Below are 22,880 nucleotides of genomic sequence, written 5' to 3' on the forward strand. Positions count from 1 at the left end.
AGGAGGAGAGAGAGCAAAAGAGAGGGGGAGAGAGAGAGCAAAAGAGAGGGGGGAGAGAGAGAGCAAAAGAGAGGGGAGAAAGAGAGAGCAAAAGAGAGGGGAGAAAGAGAGAGCAAAAGAGAGGGGAGATAGAGAGCAAGGGGTGGGAGTGGGACCACTGTACTGCAAAAAATGGCCCGTGTACACGGGCTTTAGGACTAGTAGGAAATAAAGGGATTTCGATTATCTATTTAAATAATATTTTTTTGGTGTAGACTGTCCCTTTAATACCTTAGTGTTCTACATGAGAAACGAGCCATAAGCGCTACAACTACTTTGCTGTTTTAACACTTCGCATTTATACCTAAAAAAAATACAAAATGACGTTGATTATAAAAATTGTTTTAGCTTAGTATACCAAAGTACGTAGGATGATAGGATCCCTGGGTGGGGACATGCACATAGAAGAGTAAACTGCACTGGCGAAATTGATCGACGTTGTTAATAAAGTTCTGTTTAAAAAAATGAAAAAGCCGTCACAACTCCAATCCCCCACCCTTTTCACATAACCTCTGACCCTTATGTTTGAGCTATCTTATTCGACTTCCCGTTCCAAACCACGTGTGTTGGCTGTGCTCGCTGCTTGGCAGTTCCTGCGTGTTGATCTTGTTTGTTAGCTGAGACTGACATGGCGAGCAAGGGGCACTGCATCTCTTTCCAGGGGTGCAACTTTTTCAGGCAAAGAATCGTGTTGTCCACGTTGAGTGGCAGACCGGTGAAAATCAAGGGAATCCGAGTAAAGGATGAGAGCCCAGGGATCAGGGGTAGGTGCAGTGACGATCGCTGATCGGATCTAAGCTTACTGGTCTTGTGATTATTTTAGTGCCTCAGCAGCCCTTTAACAACTATGCTGCCATATAGAATTGTATTGCGTAGTCACGCTTTGTAACCTTCGGTAGCAACCAGTAGGTGAAAACGTTGAAGAAAGATGTTGCACTTTACAGATGACTTGTTGACCATATTATTCAGAGTATCTTAACCACAGTTTAAGTAGCCATTTGTGCCACACGTCTAAATGGTTTTCTAGGGTACAAAATGTTCAGTTGCATGTATATAACTCTAAAACATCGTGTCTTTTTATTTGGTGTTGCCGTAATGTATAGGATTCCATACGTTTAAATATCTGTTAGACATACCAGCTGTCACATACCCTCTATACAAACAGGTATTCTATAGTCTCTCTGTAGTAAATTAATCCCCACATTGTATATTTTATGTTGTTAGAATAAGGAAACAACTGCCATGGGATTGAGGAAATGTTATTGGCAGAGTTGGGGGAAGGACTGTTGGCAGAATCATGAAATCAGTGCATCACAACTGGACAAATTTGTCACTACAAAAAAATCTAAAGGTTTAGAAATCGTTATGGACGGTCTACTTGATTTTTTTTTTTGTTTAAAAAGAACACATTTTTAATACCCCCTTTCCTAGCTTTGCATAACTAACATTGTTATAATAAAGATGCATAAAACCCAAACCTTTTCTTTCATGATTTAGGTACAACATACAGTTTTTTTTAAACAACTTTCCAATTTACTTCTATTATATTTGTTTCATTCTCTTGGTATCATTTGTTGATGGAGAAGCAATGCACTACTGGTTTCTAACTTAACACATGGGTGAGCCAATGACATTCGGTATATGTGTGTGTGTGTGTATATATATATATATATATATATATATATATATATATACACACAGATGGCCCTCGTTTTACAACGGTTCAATTTACACCGTTTCAGAATAACAATCTTTTTCTCCAGTCATGTGACTGCTACTGAAAAGCATTGAGAAGCAGTGCATTTATTAAAATAGCCAGTAGGTGGAGCTGTCCGCTTGTGTTGCAGCAAAGCCAAGCAAGCTGAAATTAATCAGTTTGACCAGACCTGAGCTATCAAGCAGATTTCAAAGGGATAAGATCTTCCTGTCTATAAATCAGTCCAGATTGGAATACATAGAAAGAACTGTTTGCAGAAAAATACAAGTGAAGTCTGTGTTGTGTGATTATTTTATTAGGTTTATAATGCTGTTTAGCATTTAAAGTCTTCATTTCAAAGCTTTAAAAATAATGTTTTAGGTGTTACTTATGACAATTCTGAGAGGGGCCTGGAACCTATCTCCCTCACTTCCCATTGACTTACATTATAAACTGGGTTTCAATTTACAACGGTTTCGATTTACAACCATTCCTTCTGGAACCTAACCCTGGCGTAAACTGAGGGCTACATATATATATATATATATATATATATATATATATATATATATATATATATATATATATATATATATATATATATATATATATATATATATATATATATATTAGTACCTAGGTTATTTGCTGCCCCTGGGCTTACCTATGTAAGCCTTTCAGCAAAGGATAACAAGAGAAGGAAACAAATTAAATTGAAGTAAATTGGAAAGTTGTTTAAAATTACATGCTCTTTCTGAATCATGAAAGAAAAAATGTGGGTTTCATGTCTCTTTAATATACTTTATAACATCTAAACCACTAAATATCATATGCCTGTTTCTAAGCCACTACAAGCTGCCTCTTAACTGTACATTTTATTAGCTTTTAACAGCCATACAGTAGTAGTTCATGTGTGCCATTTAGATAACGGTGCTCACTCCTGTGGAGTTATTAATGAGTCGGCACTGATTGGATAAAATGCAAGTATTTATCTAAGAGAATAAGGAGAGAGGACAGGAGGTATATATGTGGCACACTTGAGTCAAGAGACTTAATTGTCTATATGGCGATGGATAGGGAGGACTGATGGAACTTATAAGATATAACTTTTATTGGTATATATTAAAAAGATATTAATAAAAAAACATGACAGACAAAAACATGTACAACACAGAGGATTGAATAGATATGGGGTTTATCCTTTTATATCGGTGTGAGTGTACTTCACTGAGACCACTGGTTGATAATGGTGGTAGAGGGGTTTATTGGTCTCTAAATGTTATATCAAATAGTTTGCGACAATCCTAGGTATGACAATTAATTGCAAGGTTCCTAGATAGAAAAGTATGGCTACAAAATATCACTGTGCCCCACCACAAATATATCCAAGGTCTACCTCTTTCTTTGGAGAGGTACACACTTAAAACCTGACTGTTAACCAGACCCCAAATATCTACTGTGTATATAAAATTGAATGATAACAAAATCATCCATAAACATTACATGAGAAATAAAGTATTAAAGGGTCAGTAAACCTTAAAAAAAATGTTATATAATTCTGCACATAGTGCAGAATTATATAACATTACATTAGCCAAACGTTTTAAATCATAATATTGCCTTTTTATTTTTAAAAAATATCGCCGTTTTACAGACCCGCTCTCTGGGCTCTGCTGAGCGGGTCTGTTGTTTTTACTGAGCGCATCGGGCCAGCTGTATAGTCACAGCCGGCCCGACCGCGCCATTAGACACAATGCAGCTCGCTCCTGCTCTGTCTGACAGCGGGAGCGAGCTGCATTGTGTCTAATGGCGCGGTCGGGCTGGGCTGTGACTATACAGCTGGCCCGATGTGCTCAGTAAAAACAACAGACCCGCTCAGCAGAGCCCAGAGAGCGGGTCTGTAAAACGGCGATATTTTTTAAAAATAAAAAGGCAATATTATGATTTAAAATGTTTGGCTAATGTAATGTTATATAATTCTGCACTATGTGCAGAATTATATAACATTTTTTTTTAAGGTTTACTGTCCCTTTAAGTCTATAAAATTTGTGTTCACAAGAAAAACATAAAGGTATGTCTCACGCAGGCTTCTCCTGTAATATGAGATATAGAAATATATACCCTTATCTATAGCTACTATCTATAAGAAAAAGAGCGTTTGCGATATATTTAAAGTCTCACAAATGGGTATCTACCTCTAAACCAAAATAAGACCGACTAGGTATGTAGAAAATAGCAGTATAGCCTGTTTCTAAAGGTTTTTTTTTTTTTGTTTTTTTTTTTAATTTGAAATAACGGCACTTTATCATGAAAGCTGGCAACCCCATATAATTCCCCAACTAATGCACCCACGTTCTGTGGTTTCATAAGGAGAGACATGTCCTCTAGTTTTAAGTTATTGATTATATATTTGGCATGTGTCTGTTTTTACGTTATTGAAGCATTTACTACTTACACAATCTGGTTTACGATGAAATACAGTTTAATACAATTGTCAGTATATATTAAAATAATAGTCTAGTCAAAATTTAAACTTTCATGATTCAGAGCATGCAACTTTCTCATTTATTCCTATTTTTCTTCATTCTCTTGGTATCTTTATTTGAAAAAGCAAGAATGAATGCTTAGGAGCCGGCCCATTTTTGGTTCATCACCTGGGTAGCTCTCTCTGATTGATGTCTAAATGTAGCCACCAATCTGCAAGCGCTCCCCAGGTGCTGAACAAAAAATGGGCCGGCTCCTAAGCTTACATTCAAAAAAAAGATACCAAGAAAACAAAGAAAAATTAATAGGAGTAAATTAGAAAGTTGCTTAAAATGGCATGCTCTATCTGAATCACGAAAGTTTAATTTTTGCTAGACCATTCCTTTAACACTGCATGATGCAGAATATTTTGTTGTGTGCCATTTTAATAAGAAATGTTAATGGATAATTTTTTTTTGCACCTGTCTATTTCAGATTTTGAAGCAAGTTTCATCAGATTGATGGATAAAGTAACAAATGGATCAAGAATCGCCATAAATGAAACAGGTACTAAATATCTATATTTCTAAATATGTTTTTTTATTTTTTTTATTATCTAAACCTGTGATTGTGGTGATATGTATCATTTTTTTTTTTTCTCACTTTTCTATTTTTCTATTTTCCCTACCCTGCTATTATGATATTCCAAGAGTAGGAACTGGTAACCACACCCAGAATTCCAATGTTTCAGACTTGCTATTGAGCCAAAAACAAGACCTCACACTCCCTTTCACATATTTGGCTTGCCGTTTGTTTCCTTTTTGCTCATGTGTTTTTGTGATTGCATAAAATTTGAAGCTACATATTTCTTTCGTCGTCTTAAAGTAATTTTAGGATGATTCCACCCTTCCATTCCATCAATGTTTGTGAAGAATATCTTGTGTTCCATAATTGGGTCAGAGGTAGTTTCCGCTCAGGACCAGCAGTGCTCTGTGGGTGCCAACCAATTCGTACTTTTACCTGTGCTTAACCCGTTTGCTCTTATTCGTTAGGTCGTGTCATTTTAAGACTACTGACCCTGCACTTCTGTGTGTTTTTAACCCTACAAAGGGTTAAACGCACAAGTGCTGCTTGGGACCCGCTGAGCACTGCTCTGGAAAGTGCTGCTGATTGGATCCGTGGCAAGTTTCGCTCAGGACTTGCAGCACTTCTAATGTGTGTTTAACCTCTTTGTGGTGGTTAAACATACAGTAGCTTAGGGTAGATAGTTGTAATATTTACATGTCTAGCAAGATTTATTGGTATCATTAATATTAACCACATACTTTTTATATACAGAAGGTTATAATTATTCTATATCTATACATTACCATTCCACATCTTTGCCTTAAAGGGACAGTCTACACCTTAGTCATCATAAAGTCTTACCTTTTTAGTTTAAAGGGACACTGAACCCAATTAGATGCAACTTTCTAATTTACTCCTATTATCAATTTTTCTTCGTTCTCTTGCTATCTTTATTTGAAAAAGGCATCTAAGCTATTTTTTGGTTCAGTTCTCTGGACAGCACTTGTTTATTGGTGGGTGAATTCAACCACCAATCGGCAAGAACACCCCAGGTTGTTCACCAAAAATGGGCTGGCATCTAAACTTACATTCTTGCATTTCAAATAAAGATACCAAGAGAATGAAGAAAATGTGATAATATGAGTAAATTAGAAAGTTGCTTAAAATGGCATGCTCTATCTGAATCACGAAAGAAAAAAAATTGGGCTCAGTGTCCCTTTAAGCTGCAAATAGCCTCCTGCACCCATTTCTATATTATGCAAGCAGGAACAGTAAAAAAGTTATTTTAAAATGACTATTGTTTCTGGCCACTGTTAATTGGCTGCCAAGCTAAGCCCACAGATGACATTATGATCTGGGCTGCATTTCAGTTGACAGTCTGCTGAATCCAACTAGTGAGCCTTTTGTGATTTGATGCCATATGCAGTCCAGATTTTGCTGCAGATGCTTGCATGCGCTGTTGAAATTGACTAAATACTGTGAAACAAAGTATTTATTACGCACTTTTTTTTTTTTTTTTTAATTTGTTTTACAGTATTCAGTCGATTTCAACCGCGCATACACGCCTCTCGTAGCCACAGAACAACTTACTTACGTCAGAATTTGCTACCTCTAATTGTGCATGCTGCTGACTTTACATAATCTCATTCCTATTTAATATTTTTGGAGTGTGATTACGTAATACAGAGTGTTAAGACAATATGGAGTAAAGGAGCGCTGTGAGCTAAATAAGATAGTCTGGAGACCTCTATACAATTTTTCAAACATACATTTATTTTAAAAAAGATTAAAAAGTTTCATACATTTGTATATATTAGGGACGTCTCCCTGAAATTAAAACAATTTTATATCTAAAACAATATAGTATAAAGTGTTTCGAGTGCTCTTTTGTATAATTCCACCTTTCTATTTTAATTATCCTGTTTCCACCTTAAATAATATGGTGCCGCAGCTGTAGTGGCTATTTTCTTAGTCTTTCAATCACAAAGCAACAATGTCTCTTTTCATGATTTATAAATTTGTAATTATATAAGTCACTTATCGTTACAATGTCTTTTGATGTTTTCTGTAATTTTTGTAGACTTGTCTGTAATACAGATATTTTTATTTACGTATATGGATGGGCTTACCGGGTCTTCTGACACATCTGTGTCTGGTGTAAATTTCTTGGGTGTCAAAACCTGATCCTCGCTTTTTGTTTGGTATCGAAACCTGGACCACGCTCCTGCGTGTATGGGTTTCTTTTATGCTGCCGGTCTGAAGCAACTTTCACCCCTGCAGTCTGGGTTCTTTGTTTCCCGGACAGCCTCCTAAGACAGGTAATTACGATGCACGCCTCCAGCGCGTGTATGGGAACTAGGACTTGGATTCGCAACAGTGATGTGCAGTCACTAGAGGCAGGTGAGGCAGTGCTTCACCTCTCATATGGGCAAAAATATGTAAAAAAAATGTAATTTTTTTCCCAGCATTTTTTTCTCTCACAGCTATATGTTGTGCAATGAAGAGGCACAAGCAGGTCTGCCCACCATTACACAACATGCTGCGCCATCTACTGGATGCAAGTGGTTAAGATCATTGCATGGCCCATTAACTGCTTATTTGAGGCAGTCCTATTTGGGCTGAACCAATCCAGTGAGAGGCATTAGTAAGTGGAACATAGGGTTGGGGCTGGATGTTAAATCATATAAAATAAAACAAAACAAAAACGGAAAAAAACTACTTTCATATATTTTGTTGCTGTCCTGTGAAGCTGACAGCTTTGCTAAAGTGAAAAAGAGAGTTCTGTTCTTCCCTTCTAAGTGCAGTGGAATGTGCCACTGTCACTTCCTGAATCCTTACAGAGCAGGAGAGAGGCACAGAGAGCAGTGTTTCACCCACATCTTATTAAAGTAAGATTTTACTGATAGGGATTCTGTTAGTGAAAATGATAATTTAATGAATGTGGTTTAGTGTTTTTTTACTATTTTACAGAAAAGGATAGTTTTTGTATTTTGTTTACTCAAACTTTACACCCACTAAGTTAGCAGCTTGCCTCTGTACTTCACACTAAATTATAGACTAATTTTCTGAACTCTCTGTAGCTCTGCTGTTTTATTACTTTAGAATGCAGTGCCCCCCCCCCCCCTTGTGTGTGTCTGTCTCTCTCTCACTCTCACTCTCTCTCACTCTCTCTCTCTCCCCCTCTGACTCTCATCCCTTATGTAATGAAAGAATCTATAAGCATAATTTGCAGCATTAAAGTAAAAAGTATGTTTTAAACATATTTTAATGGGCATGGATTTCTAGATCTCATAATCAGAGCAAGCATTGTGTTATCTGGCAAGAGTTTCTGTTACAATCCTTTAAACTAAAATCAGATGTTTATTAAGTTGACCAGTTTTCCAAGACACCATTTAAAGGGACATGAAACCCATATGCAAATTTAAATAACTTTCCAATTTACATCTAATATCTAATTTTCTTCATTATTTTGATGTCCTTTGTTGAAAATCATATCTAAATATGCTCAGTAGCTTCTGATTGGTGGCTGCACATAGATACCTCATGTGATTGGCTCACCCATGTGCATTGCTATTTCTTCAACAAAGGATATCTAAAGAATGAAGGCATATCCTGCCACTGCCTCACCAGCCTCTGATGTCACTGCACGTCACTGATTCGCAAACTGCCTTTTGTCTTAAACTTTCTTTCCCTCTCCTTTTTCAAAGTGGGGTTAGTTTAATGGGTGTCCAGTTCTTTGTAGTGTAGAGAACGTCTACGCGTTTCGCCAATAGGCTTTATCAAGACGGATCCGTCTTGATAAAGCCTATTGGCGAAACGCGTAGACGTTCTCTACACTACAAAGAACTGGACACCCATTAAACTAACCCCACTTTGAAAAAGGAGAGGGAAAGAAAGTTTAAGACAAACGGCCGTTTGCGAATCCAAGTCCTAGTTCCCATACACGAGCTGGAGGCGTGCATCGTAATTACCTGTCTTAGGAGGCTGTCCGGGAAACAAAGAACCCAGACTGCAGGGGTGAAAGTTGCTTCAGACCGGCAGCATAAAAGAAACCCATACACGCAGGAGCGTGGTCCAGGTTTCGATACCAAACAAAAAGTATCAGGTTTTGACACCCAAGAAATTTACACCAGACACAGATGTGTCAGAAGACCCGGTAAGCCCATCCGTATACGTAAATAAAAATATCTGTATTACAGACAAGTCTACAAAAATTACAGAAAACATCAAGACATTGTAACGATAAGTGACTTATATAATTACAAATTTATAAATCATGAAAAGAGACATTGTTGCTTTGTGATTGAAAGACTAAGAAAATAGCCACTACAGCTGCGGCACCATATTATTTAAGGTGGAAACAGGATAATTAAAATAGAAAGGTGGAATTATACAAAAGAGCACTCGAAACACTTTATACTATATTGTTTTAGATATAAAATTGTTTTAATTTCAGGGAGACGTCCCTAATATATACAAATGTATGAAACTTTTTAATCTTTTTTTTTTAAAATAAATGTATGTTTGAAAAATTGTATAGAGGTCTCCAGACTATCTTATTTAGCTCACAGCGCTCCTTTACTCCATATTGTCTTAACACTTTGTAATTTTATACGGTAATTATAGGGAAGATTACCTGTAAAGGAGCTTTAAGATTAGATTCCGGGCGCAGTCTCTTATTGATCCAATTTTGAACTATTACGTAATACAGAGCATGCACAGTCAGGTAGCAAATTCTGACATGCTATGCTTGCATTCTTGCTTTTTCAAATAAAGATACCAAGAGAACGAATAAAATTGATAATAGGAGTAAATTAGAAATTGCTTAAATTTGCATGCTCTATCTGAATCATGAAAGTTTAATTTTGACTAGACTATTCCTTTTAAATTCATTTAATTGTCTTGGTGGGTTTTTCATTTGCATTGGGAGGGGGGATACAGGGCCCAATTGTGCTTTTCACAGAGAAAAACATTTCTTGAATTATATCCGGCTAACAAGGTCAGTCCAGCCCCAAAATACCAGGCGATTCTCCTCTGAGCAAGAGAAATGGCAACCCCACGCTATCATTTCATCTTTCTCATTGATGTGCAGCCATATCCCTCTAAGCACATTGGTAGAACATATCATAGGCTCTAGCTCTCTGAATGTTTTACCTTCGATGCATCAGGGAAAAATAAAGGAAAAGGGCCAGCCCAAAACTACCCTTTGCCAGTTTTCCAAGTACCTCTATGGGTATCACAGGTTGATAAACTAGATTTAAAGGGACATAAAATAAATGTCATCTACCTCCCTCATTTCTGGTGCTGCATATTGGAATCTTTGTCTCGCTTCTAATATTTTGCTGCACATATATCTATATATACACATGCAATGAACGCTAGATTTCAACATAACACACTTGACTAGATGGAGGATAACAACCTTAATAATATACTTCTAAAAACAATTTAATGCTTATTGAAACTAATTACCCACTAATTATGGTATTGAGTATAAAATATAAACTTTTCAAACATTTCAGAAGGTGTATTGACATGTTAAACTTTGTACAAGAAAATATGGCAAAAATGTGTTTATATATAATATTTTTTGCCATATTTTCTTGTACAAAGTTTAACATGTCAATACACCTTCTGAAATGTTTGTAAAGTTCAGTTTTGGAAGGCGGTATATCTATAGTACTGCTTTGCATGGTTTTCCAACAACCTGATATGCAGTTTGACTAGTATTGCTTGGTGTTTCGTATGGCAAAGCTGCTGTGTATAGCTACCAGGGGAAGCAGTATGTTGCTCGTCTGACAGGAAGCTCCTGATTTGTACTGTTTTCTGTCATGTGATTTCTGGTAAAGCTGCCAGAAACAGAAAGCTGCCTATGTGTGTATAGAACGATCCACGGTACAGGGAATGTGTAACATTAAATAAGACTCTCCCTTAATGCTCCCAAAAAACAAATATCAGATAATCCACTGAAGTAAACATGTTAATATAATAAATTAGCAGTTCTTATGTCTGATGACATTGTTTCGGTTACATGTGAGGTTATGAACTCCAGCATATTATTTGTATTTAATTTTTTTTCTTCTCGGTTTGTCATCCTAGTAATAAAAATTAAAAGTAATATTCAAACTAGGAAAAAACTTCTTTTAAAAAATAAATAAAAACTAAAAGATAAACCAAAATTAGAGCAGATATGGATTCATTATCTGATTGGATTTGTGTGTATGTATACAGCAGGGCTCGACAAACCCAGGAGCCATTGGCTCCTAGAATTTTACCCCTGGTGCCTAACTTTTTGGGTTGTTCTCCATATATTTATATACCGCTGTCTGGCTCCTAAATATTCTTACTGGCTCCTCTTCTTTTTTTTTTTTGGAAAAAAGAAGTTTATTGATATTCAGATACAGAAAATTGTTTCAACAGAACAAATCCAGCAAAATATCATACATATTTGTCTGCATATGTACTACATTAGTTCCATCAGGTCAGATTCTAACATATGGTGTATTTGTCTTGATATAGTATCAAAATTTACCACCCAGGATAAATTAATAATCCCATCTCTCCTTTCCACTTTTAACTTTTAACTTTCAACAAAAAAAGACACAAAAAAAAAAGGAACAAAAAAAAACAGACAAACAAACAAACAGACCATCTCACATTTTTAACCGCAGGAGCAGATATTTACACTTCTCAAAATTTCTATATGGAGCACATACTATTCAGCATAACACTTATCCAGCCAGGTATACTCCCCCAGCAACACAAACAGAAAAAAGAAAAAAAAAACAAACAAAAAAAACAAAAGAAAAGGTATTCCCTCCCCTTCCTCTCCTCCCACCCCCCCCCCCCCGAGCCCTCCATGCCCTCTCCCCCTATAAGTCAATTATCCTACTCAAATAGCCATTCTCCTCTAAGTCTACAATTTTCTATGTACACTGTGTTTTCAAAGTTTTTAATTATTCGTTTCTGTTCTTCTAGGTCTTGGGTTTTAACCCACTTTCCCCATTTATCAAAAAAACGGGTAATATTAGTTTCAATATGGAACAAGGTATCTTGAAGTTCTATCAGGAATTGATGATGAATATTTTCCCTTATCATTGTTAGAGTTGGGGGTTTGGCATTCTTCCACCCTTTTAATATAAGATTCCTCCCTATTAAGATTACTAGTGTTATAAATTTTCTTATCACTAAATGTTCTTTCTTATAGTGGAAAAAATAACCTGATCTGCTTGTAAAGTAATTTGGGTCACATATATCTTGCCAACCAGTAGTTTACTTTCCCCCAAAGTCTTTGAATTTTTGGACATAACCAAAAACTGTGTAACAAATTCGTACTTTGTCTACATTTTATACATAGTGCTCCCTCTCCAGTCCCACCCCATTTAGCAATTTTCTCAGGTGTGATATATACCATCCACATTATCTTAATATGTTGCTCCCGCATACTTTTCAATATTATTTGTATGCTAAGATTCTTGAAATATACATCTCTCCATTTTACGACCCCTGCCTCTATATGCTGTTTATGATTTCTATTATTTATTAAATTATAAAGGAGTGAAATCGAGTATTTACCTTGTTTAATGAGATTAATAACCGGGATTAATGCTGTAAGCTCCCAATTGTTCCCTTGTAGTCGGATTAATTTCAAACAGTAATGTCTGATTTGTAAGAAGGGGAAGAAATGTCTATCTGACAACAGGTATCTATTCCTGATTACTTCAAACTCTTCGACCTTCATTACCTCTTGACTAGTTTTAACTAATTGAATAAGTTTAGAAAGCCCCTTCTCTCTCCAGCATGCAAAAGTTCCAGAGAGGAGACTCTGTTTAAACCCTGGATTTCCCTCAATGGACAGAAATTTAGTTGCAAAGGGTTTTAAACCTAAGAATTTGCATGTCCTATGCCATGCCACTATTGTGTCTTTGAAGAAATCTAGTTTTTTAACATACAATGGGAGGTTTTTAATTTCTAAATGAAGGATATTTTTTAAAAATAGAGGTTTTATCAGACCATTTTCCATGTCTAGAAGGGAGAAGTGATTACTCTCCAGGAGCCAGTCTAAAGCGATCTTCGTAACCGCCACTAGATTATATATTTCTATATTAGGGAGTACTAGTTTTTGATAGCTAATCCTGGGCTTCGTACCCATCCATATATAATCTTTGATCGCGGAATTACTGGCTCCTAAATATTCTTACTGGCTCCTAATTTTTAAACAGATTTGTTGACTCCCTGGTATACAGTGTTCTCCACAAAAAAAATTGTCAGCTGGGTGCCATTATAAAGAAGCCAGATGGGGCAGTGTAAAGCACAAATTCTATAATTTAGCATAAATTGTATAATTTTTATTAACTTCATACTCTTGATATCCTTTGCTGAAAAGCATATCTAGATAGGCCCAGTAGTTGCTGATTGGATGCTGCACATAGATGCCTTGTGTGATTGGCTCACCCATTTGCAATGCTATTTCTTCATCAAAGGATATCTAAAGAATTAAGGAAAATAGATAATGGAAGTAAATTGGAATGTTGCTTAAAAATGTATTCTCTACCTGAATCATGAAAAAAAAAATAATAATTTGGGTTTAGTATCCCTTTAATATTGGCTAAACGTTTAGCCAGGTGGTTGGTAAAACAAGCTGTGGGGCATCTGCTAAAAAGGTCCTGGGGAAAACACTGTGTGTGATGATAATGATAATAATAATTTTGTGTGGTTTATTTATTTTTATTTTTTTCTTCTTCCCTTTTTTAATGTTCCCAATGACCCACATTTTTCCTGCTGGAAGTGTATTACATTGTTTACAAATAACGCTTTTACCTTGCCTATTCTATTTCTGCCTATACTGAACATTTTAGTACTTCTCTACTGGTTATAGAAAAGCTATGTAAAAAAAAAAAGTTTTTAATAAAATTTCTCCAGTGAAGGGTTGGAAAGAGGTGCTAAAATGCTCCATCCTTCTCTCTAAGTAATGGTCTTGCTGTATATAAAGATAAGATGAGGATTTTGTGCAAATATAGAGGCATGCATACATAGTAACATAGCTGAGGTCTGCTCTCTCTGCAAGCTCAGCCCAGTTCATTTGGTTGTGGTTTCAATTGGCAAAGAAAACAAATTCGATATATTTTTATATATGAAAGGAGTAATTTCCCATACATACATATAAAATTCTGCAGCTAGTATAACGTGATTTAAAACGCATTAAGGGGGAACCAATTTTACTGTACACTGTCTCTAAACTTGACTAATTAGCATTTTTCATTCTTTCTCCTGTTAATTGACACTTTTTTTTTTTTTTTTTTTTTTTTTTTTTAAATTGTTTGTTTAGAATTTGGATTTCTTTCATACAGGTGGCGAGATTCCATGACTTCTTACATACGGGATATACATTCCTACCAGGAGGAGGCAAAGGTTTCCCACACCCAAAAAAGCCTATAAAAGCCCTCACACATACCTCAGTTTTTACTTTACCTCTGTTGGAGGTGATTAAAGCATGAGTATGTGCTTGATTCTTTAGTGAAAGGTGCTTCAGAGCATATTGAAGCCTGGTTCCCATCAGAGTACAATGCTTGTCAAAGGGATGAATTTGGAGTACTGCCTTGTGATACAATGGTTTTGCCTCATGGGTAATCCTTTATGGGCTCTGTAAATTCGGTTGCAGGGACTAGTCTTCTGCCTCCCTTTACAGATTGATGTTATACTCCTATTCCATTACCACTGCTATGTTTCAGTACTGCTTTGGCTGTCTGCTACTTGATGATAGTGTCTATGGGTAAGTATGTTTTATATTTTTTAATATAGACACTCAACTATGTTTATGGGCATTTTTTTTATTTTTTAAATGTTTATGGTATATGTGTATATAGGCCCTTGGACAGATACTTGCTGTTCCCTTGCTTTTGTTGCACACAACAAATGTTGGTAACGTTATTTTGCGCGCTCTGACTTTTTGCTTGCTTTATTTTCCATGCAACGTTATATAAAAGGGGCATTTGTTTTTTTCTTTCCTCATAGAGGTTGCATAAAGGGGTTTATATATAGTGCTTATTGCAACACTTTTTTTTTTCCTTGCTATAATGGAGCGGCACCAATCTGTGTCTAAAATTACCATAGTTACTGATTCTCCTAAGCACACCAATATTAAGTGCTTATTGTAAAACAACTGAAGTACCTTCAGCTCATTTATGTGGCTCATGTTTAGATTTATCACATACTGATAAGTCTAATGATGTTTCTATGTGTACTAGTGCACCTACTGTCCTTTACAGGTAGATGCAGATGAAGTACCTCCAGCAATGAAAAATTTGAACACTATTACTATCATGGAGGCACTGGCTGCTCTACCGTCTTCTAATAAGTGAAAAAGGTCAGTTCATGTTTTACCTTCTACTAGTAATGTATGTTTTGATCCAAAGAATAATGAAGTATCTTCTGAACAATGAGGCTTTCTCTGAGAGTGAGGTTCCCTTATCTGACGTACAATCTGATAATTCCTCCTTTGAACACATTTGTTCTTTTAATGGAGGTCTTAGTCACTTTAGAGGGTGAATATTCTAAACTTTCTGATGACAGGCACTGTAATAGTTTAAGTTCAGTATATAAAACGGTTGTTAATCTCCCTGAGGTTTTCCCTATACCTGATGCAGTCTCTGATATGGTTGCTAAGTAATGGTCTAAACCAGGTGTGTCCTTTTTAGTCTTTCTACAAAGTTTAAGAAATTGTACCCTTTACCTGCTGCTAATTTAGAGTTGTGGGAAACAGTTCTCAAAGTGGATGGGGCCATTTCCACTCTAGCACAAACGTACTACTATTCCTTTAGAAGGCAGTACGTCTTTTATAGAGCCTTTAGAAAGGTAATTCGAAACTTCCTAAGGAGGGCATTTCTCCATTCTGGATATATATGCAGACCAGCTATATCTATCGCTGACATAGCTGCTGCTTCCACTTACTGGTTAGCCAGTCCTGCACAGCAGGTTTCTACTGACCCTGAACGTTTTAATCTATTGCATTTGCTTCAGAATGCAAATATTTTTTTTATTTTTTTTTGATGCAGTATTTTAATATTATGAAAATCCAATATCAAAAGCATGTCTTTAAATTCTGGAATGCTGATATATCTAAATCCTAGATTACTTTCTCTTTTCAAGGAAACAAATTATTTTGGGTCTTAGCTAGAGTCTATTATTTCTACTATTACTTGAGGTAAAGGTGCTTTTCTTCAAGTTTTTTTTTTTTTTTTTTTTAAGCGCCTAATTTATTTTCATTCTATTCGTCAGATTAGAGAACAGAAAACTGCCTCCTCAGCTAAAAACAGCTCCTCTGGCTTGGTCTGGAGACCCAATGGGAAATCTGGTCCAGCCTCCAAGACCGCATGAAGGTACTGCTCCCAATCCAGTATTCCTGGTAGGGGGCAGATGAGGCTTGGTTTCGATCTGTCCCAGAACATTGGGTTCAGAACATTTCTCAGATATCAAATAGGATTCAGAACAAGACCTTCCACAAGAATGTTCTTTCTGACCCATATTCCATACATCAAATAAAAGCTCAAGCTTTTTTTCAATTTGTCTCAGAAATCTATTGTTTCAAAAGAGGAATATTCCTTCAGACCAATCTTGGATCTGAAAACTTGAAACAAATTTGTAAGAATACCAACTTTCAAAATGGAAACTATAAGGACTATTCTGCCTTTTATAGAACAAGGTCACTTTATGTCTACAGTAGATTTAAAAGATGCTTACCTTCACATCCCAATTCACTCTGAACACCACCAGTTTCTGAGATTAAAGGGACAATCTAGTCCAAAAAAAACTTTCATGATTCAGATAGGGCATGTAATTTTAAACAATTTTCCAATTTACTTTAATCACCAATTTTTCTTTGTTCTCTTGGTATTCTTAGTTAAAAGCTTAACCTAGGAGGTTCATATGCTAATTTCTTAGACCTCGAAGGCCGCCTCTTAAGAATGCTTTTTAACAGGTTTTTCACCACTAGAGGGTGTTAGTTCATGGTTTTTCATATAGATAACACTGTGCTCATGCACGTGAAGTTACCTGGGAGCCATCACTGATTGGCTAAACTGCAAGTCTGTCAAAATAATTGAAATAAAGGGGCAGTTTGCAGAGTCTTAGATACAAGATAATCACAGATGTAAAAAAATATATAAATATAACTGTTGGTTATTCAAAACTGGGGAATGGGTAAAAATGGGATTATCTATCTTTTAAAACAATAACAATTCTGGTGTAGACTGTCCCTTTAACTTTTCTGGAAAAATATTATCAGTTTGTTGCTCTTCCATTTAGTCTAGCTACAGCTCCAAGAACATTTTACTAAGGTTCTCAATACCCATTTATCTGTAATCAGAGCTCAGGGTATTGTTGTATTTCCTTACCTGGACAATATCTTGGTACTAGCTCAATCCTTTTCTTTCAGCAGAATTTTACACGGAAAAACTATTGTCTCTTCTAAGACCAGAGTTTTTTGATTCCTCAGACAAGGGTCAACATTTTAGGTTTCCAAATAGATTCTGTGTCCATGACTCTTTCACTCACAGAACAGAGAAAAATTAAATTTGATGTCAACTTGTCTGTACCTTCAGTTTCTCTCATTCCATTCAGTGACTTTCTGTATGGAACTACTAGGCCTCATGATTGCAGCTTTGGACACAATTCCATTTGCTTGATTTCATATGAGAACTCTTCCGCTTTGAGTATAATCCTTGCACCATTGATGCAGCATACAGATATCCCAAGTGATATTCTTAGATCCCAGCACACACCTATCCCTGACTTGGTGGCTGAATCACCAGTTTATTATTCAGGGGGCTTCTTTTGCTCGTCCTACCTGGCCTGTGATCACCACAGATGCATGTCTTTTTTTTTCAAGTTGGGGATCTCTGACAGCGCAGGGGGTTTGGAATCCTCGGGTGGCAAGGATTGTATTCAATATTTTTAGAACTGTGTACTTTTCAGGGCCCTTCAGGCTTGGCCTCTATTGAAAAGGGAGCTGTATCTCAGTTTTCAGACAGACAATATGACAGCAGTAGCTTAAGTCAATAATCAAGGGGGAACTTGCAGTTCCCTGGCTATGATAGAAGTGTCTCGAATGCTCTTAGACGGGAGGAACTGGGAGGCAGACTTTCTCACTCGTCAGTATCTACAGCCAAGAGATTGGTCTCCATCAGGATGTGTTCTGATTGTGGAATAATGGGGTCTACCAGGAATCGATCTGATGACCTCTCGTTTGAACAACAAACTTTACAGGTTCATTTTGAGGTTTAGGGATCCTCAGGCAGTGGTAGTAGATGCTCTAGCAGTTCCTTGGTCCGTCCTGCAAGCCTGCTTACTTGTTACCTCCTCTGATCCTGCTTTCCAGAGTAATTTCCAAGATAAAATTGTAAGTCATTTGTAATTTTGATTGCCCCAGCGGGGCCTCACAGGATTTGGTATGCGGATCTGGTTTGAATGTCCAATTGCCCGCCTTGACCTCTTCCTCTAAGTCCAGACCTTCTGTCTCAAGGTCCTTCCATCCAGATTTAAAATATCTAAACTTGATGGCATGGAAATTGAATGCTTAGTTCTGAGTCATAGAGGCTTCTCAGATTCTCTGATTAACACTCTGATTCAAGCTCCTAAACCTGTTTCTAGGAAAATTTATCACAAAAGTTGGAAAACTTATTTCTTGGTGTATCAACCACAATTTTTCTTGGCATTCCTTTAGAATTCCTAGGATTCTTCAGCTTTTGTAGGATGGTTTAGATAAATGTTTATGTGCCAATTCTTTTAAAGGACGCATTTCTGCTCTTTTTGTAATTCATAGGAAGATTGCTAATCTTTCCAATTCATTGATTTTTTTTTTTTTTAAATTTTATTTATTTTTTTAGGCTTTAGTCCGAATTAAACCTGTTTTGCGGGCCTATTGCTCCTCCATCGAGCCTTAACTTAGTGTTAAGAGTTTTGCAGACTCCTCCTTTTTGATTCTATGCATAAATTGGACATTTAAACTACTTTCCTGGAAAGTGGTGTTTCTTTTGGCCGTCTCTTCTGCTAGAAGAGTTTCTGAATTGTCTGCTCTCTCTCGTGAGTGCATGAAGTTGATTCTTCTCATAACTTTTTAGTAGGGATAATGTGTGCGAGGTGTGTTGTTTTTGTGTTCCCCCCCCACTTTCCTTATGTCCTGGTCAGAAAAATGCTTCTGAAACATATTTTAATTTTCTGGATGTTGTTAGATCATAGAAGTATTATGTTGATGTTACTAAAGATTTGAGACCCGCTTCTAGTCTGGTTTTTTGCTCCCCTTTTTTTTTTTTTCTTCTCTTCGCCTCTATTTCTTTAGCCTCTTGGTTAAAACGTATGATTCAGAGCTTTTTTGGTGGCAGCTCAGCCTCTGCCACAGAGAATTACAGCTCATGTACTACTAGATCAGTTGCCACATCTTGGGCTTTGAAGAATGAGGCTTCAGTTGATCAAATTTGCAAGGCTGCCACTTGGTCTTCTTTGCATAGCTTTACAAAATTTTACAAGTTTGATGTTGCTGCTTTCCTCAGATGCAGCCTTTGGTAGAAGGGTCTTTAAGGCAGTTCTCTCAGTTTGATGATTGTGCCTATATTTTGCGTTGATCATAAGAGATGCATATATTTTTGTTTTGGGTTGTGGATTTCATTTCTCAGTGAAAAACTTTTTCTATCCCTCCCTTTTATTGTTACTTGTGGACTTCCACAGCTTGGGTATTAGATCCCATATGTAACAGGTTGTGGACTCTTGCCACCTATATGGAAGAAAACATAATTTATATGAATTTCATGGTGGTGAGAGTCCACGAGCCCCCACCCATTTGGGGTTGTTTTTGTTTTAAGCACATCCTATTTTTTTTTTTCCCTACTCTTATTTTTTGGATCTTACTCCTCCTTACACCTCACCGCTTGACTATACGTTTAAACTGAGGTATATGAGGGCTTTTTTGGGTTTGGGAAACTTTGCCACCTCCTGGTTGGAATGTATATACCATATGTAACAGGTTGTGAACTCTTGCCACCATGAAAGAATTTAATTTTATTAGGTAAGATATGTTATGTTTTATCTTTAGATTACTTGGCGCATGGTATTTAATGTGTGTTTTTTGTTATGCACATTGTTGTGGCATAAAATTAGTAAAATGTTTTACTTTTAGCTACCAATCGGCAAGAGCTACCCAGGTGCTGAGCCAAAAATGGGCCGGCTTCTAAGCTTACATTCCTGCTTTTTAAAAAAGATACCAAGAGAAAAAATAAATGAATAATATGAGTAAATTAGAAAGTTGCTTAAAATTACATGCTCTATCTGAATCCATATTAAAGGGACAGTCTACACCAGAATTTTTATTGTTTTAAAAGATAGATAATCCCTTTATTACCCATTTCCCAGTTTTGCATAACCAACAGTTATAATAATATACTTTCAACCTCTGTGATTATCTTGTATCTAAGCCTCTGCAAACTGCCCCTTTTTCAGTTCTTTTGACAGACTTGCAGTCTAGCCAATCAGTGCCTGCTCCCAGATAACTTCTCGTGCACGAGCACAGTGTTATCTATATGAAATACGTGAACTAACACCCTCTAGTGGTGAAAAACTGTTAAAATGCAATCTGAAAGAGGTGGGCTTCAAGGTCTAAGAAATTAGCATATGAACCTCCTAGGTTAAGCTTTCAACTAAGAATACCAAGCCACAAAGCGAAATTGGTGATAAAAGTAAACTGGAAAATTGTTTAAAATTACATGCTCTATCTGAATCATGAAAGTTTATTTTGGCCTAGACTGTCCCTTTTAATTATTTATTTGTAAAATAAGTGTTTTAGTTTAAACTTTGCTATATCTTGGCTTCTTTGATGTACGTGATAACCAAGGGTGGTGCTATGTATAATTTGAAACCATATCCTAATATTTAAACCTTTAATTTTACGAATGGTTTTTTATAATTTTTTTTTATAAATTTTTTTTATTTAGTTTTTACTAAAAATGGTATTCATCTGTACTCAACTATTACTCTTAAACAGGTACTTCTATATACTATCAGCCTGGTCTACTGTTTGGTGGAGCATTGGAACACGACTGTAATGTACAGCGCTCTATTGGCTACTACTTGGAAAGCCTCTTTTGCCTGGCTCCATTTATGAAGCACCCATTAAAGATCACCCTCCGAGGAGTCACCAATGATCAAGTTGATCCCTCTGTGAGTTCAGGCCTGTAAATAAACGTTTGTAATTGTAAATAATGTGATAAATTTGCTCTTTCTTTGAGAATTATAGTAGTCATATACCTTGAGTCAGGGCATACTCATAAAAAACAAAAAACGTACTGTAATAAAACAAAATGGCGCTCCAAAGGCACAGCATCACTTAGACTTCTTGTACCCTCAAACTTTATCCCAAAATAAGAATACTCGCAAAGAGAGAGCACTTATCTCAAAGTGCAGATGAAATGGTCTGAAAGAATTAGGAGCTTCCCATCCGGCTCACTACCTGTTCACTACATATTAAAAAGCTATTTAAAATAGTGCTCTCTCTTTGTGATAAAGTTTGAGGGGACAAGAAGTCTAAGTGATGCTGTGCCTTTAGAGCGCTGCCTTTTTGTTTTATTACAGTACTGTGGATACACTTTGTTTCGCACTCAAAAAAAACATCAGCATTATCTGCGGCTGGTGGATTTATTATTATTAAATATATTATATATTAATTTATGCTGTTTTTCCAAATCTTTTCAAATAACATGTTACACATTTTTAAATTGTGCTCATTTTATTCTTGCGTTTTTTGTTTTTTTTTCTCTCCCCTCCTTAGGTGGATTCGCTTAAAGCTACAGCCATCCCATTACTGAAAAAGTTTGGCATAGATGGTGAACACTTTGAGTTGAAAGTAAGCACTTAATATGCAGTTAAATGTAAAACAATACTGAGGTTTATATGTATGTGCACGTATGTGTTTGTGTATTAAATTTGCCTTTTGTTCCCTTTGTTGGTTTTGCACAAGCAAAATCAGTTTGAAGGTTTTTTTTGTTTTTAATTTCCTTTCCTTCTTTAAAGGACATCTGACAAAATAATTCTTGTGGTACTAAAGTCCTTTTCTTTCTAATGACACGATGAGTCCACGGATCATCTAATTACTATTTGGAATATCACTCCTGCCCAGCAGGAGGTGGCAGAGAGCACCACCGCAAAGCTCTTCAATATTACCTCCCTTCCCTCTAACTCCAGTCATTCTCTTTGCCTACGTTGGAGCACGGAAGTGGTAAAGTAGTTCAAGATTGTGCTGCTTTGTTCTGGGGTGTAGCCGTAGTCCTTATCAGTCTCTTCAATAGAGCAGTGGTGGCTTTAGAGCAATGGGAACTTGTGGGACATAATTCTCACTGCGCCTCCCATGTAATTTATGCTGCCCTAATCCTGATAGCCTGAGTAAGATTACTCGGTCTTTATCTTTTTCTCCACAGGGCTATGTTAGGGAGAGGACATCTCAAACCTGGTGAGCTGCCTTGCTGTCTGGCAGATTTAAGAGGTAAGTGCTGACCTATTATTCTGGGTCTGGGAAATAAAAGGATCTCTGCGGAAGTTGGAGCACTTTATTTACTTGGGACATTAAATCCTCCTATAGATAAAAGGAGGGGACTTATACGATAGCACTTTAGGCAGGCACTGGGGCTGAGGAGATGTTAGGCTCAGTATGAGGTGGTTTTTCACTGCTCCCAGTGGCTTAACTTTAACATAAGATGCCGACCGGGAGATTTTTTTTTTGAGACGCCCACGATGGGTGGAGCTATGTGAGGCGGCAATTTGGGTTGCACGCCACTTTTTCAGCACTTCCTGATATCGGGAGGAATGAGAGTGTTATAAACAAATTCCTCAGCGGTTTGTTATCGACAGCTGAGTTCCGGATCTTTTGCTGAGGGGATTGTAGCTAGTGTCAGCAGGGCAGGTAGGCACTTCAGCAAAGTTAGGCTGAGGTGTAGAGGTGTTCTGCAGTATTTGTGTAGATATTTAGCCCCCTCTGCATACAAAAATAAGTTACTTTTTAATACTTAAAGAGACGGTAACGTTTTTTTCTGTTTTAATTTTTATTAAAAAATTTAAGCTTTTTATTTGATTATTT

General features: G+C 36.6%; 1 protein-coding gene across 1 annotated transcript in view; it reads left to right on the top strand.

Annotated features, from left to right (window-relative positions):
* Positions 1–561: 561 nt before the first annotated feature.
* RCL1 (RNA terminal phosphate cyclase like 1) overlaps positions 562–22,880 on the top strand; it is a 119,583-nt gene continuing 97,264 nt past the window's right edge. Inside the window, exons 1-4 of the mRNA XM_053702552.1 lie at positions 562–803; positions 4,694–4,765; positions 20,796–20,971; positions 21,579–21,653. Coding sequence (XP_053558527.1) covers positions 668–803; positions 4,694–4,765; positions 20,796–20,971; positions 21,579–21,653 — 459 coding nt within the window. The 5' untranslated portion in view covers positions 562–667. The remainder of the gene's footprint in view (positions 804–4,693; positions 4,766–20,795; positions 20,972–21,578; positions 21,654–22,880) is intronic.

Source organism: Bombina bombina, chromosome 2 (assembly GCF_027579735.1).
Source record: "Bombina bombina isolate aBomBom1 chromosome 2, aBomBom1.pri, whole genome shotgun sequence".
Classification (NCBI taxonomy): Eukaryota; Metazoa; Chordata; class Amphibia; order Anura; family Bombinatoridae; genus Bombina; species Bombina bombina.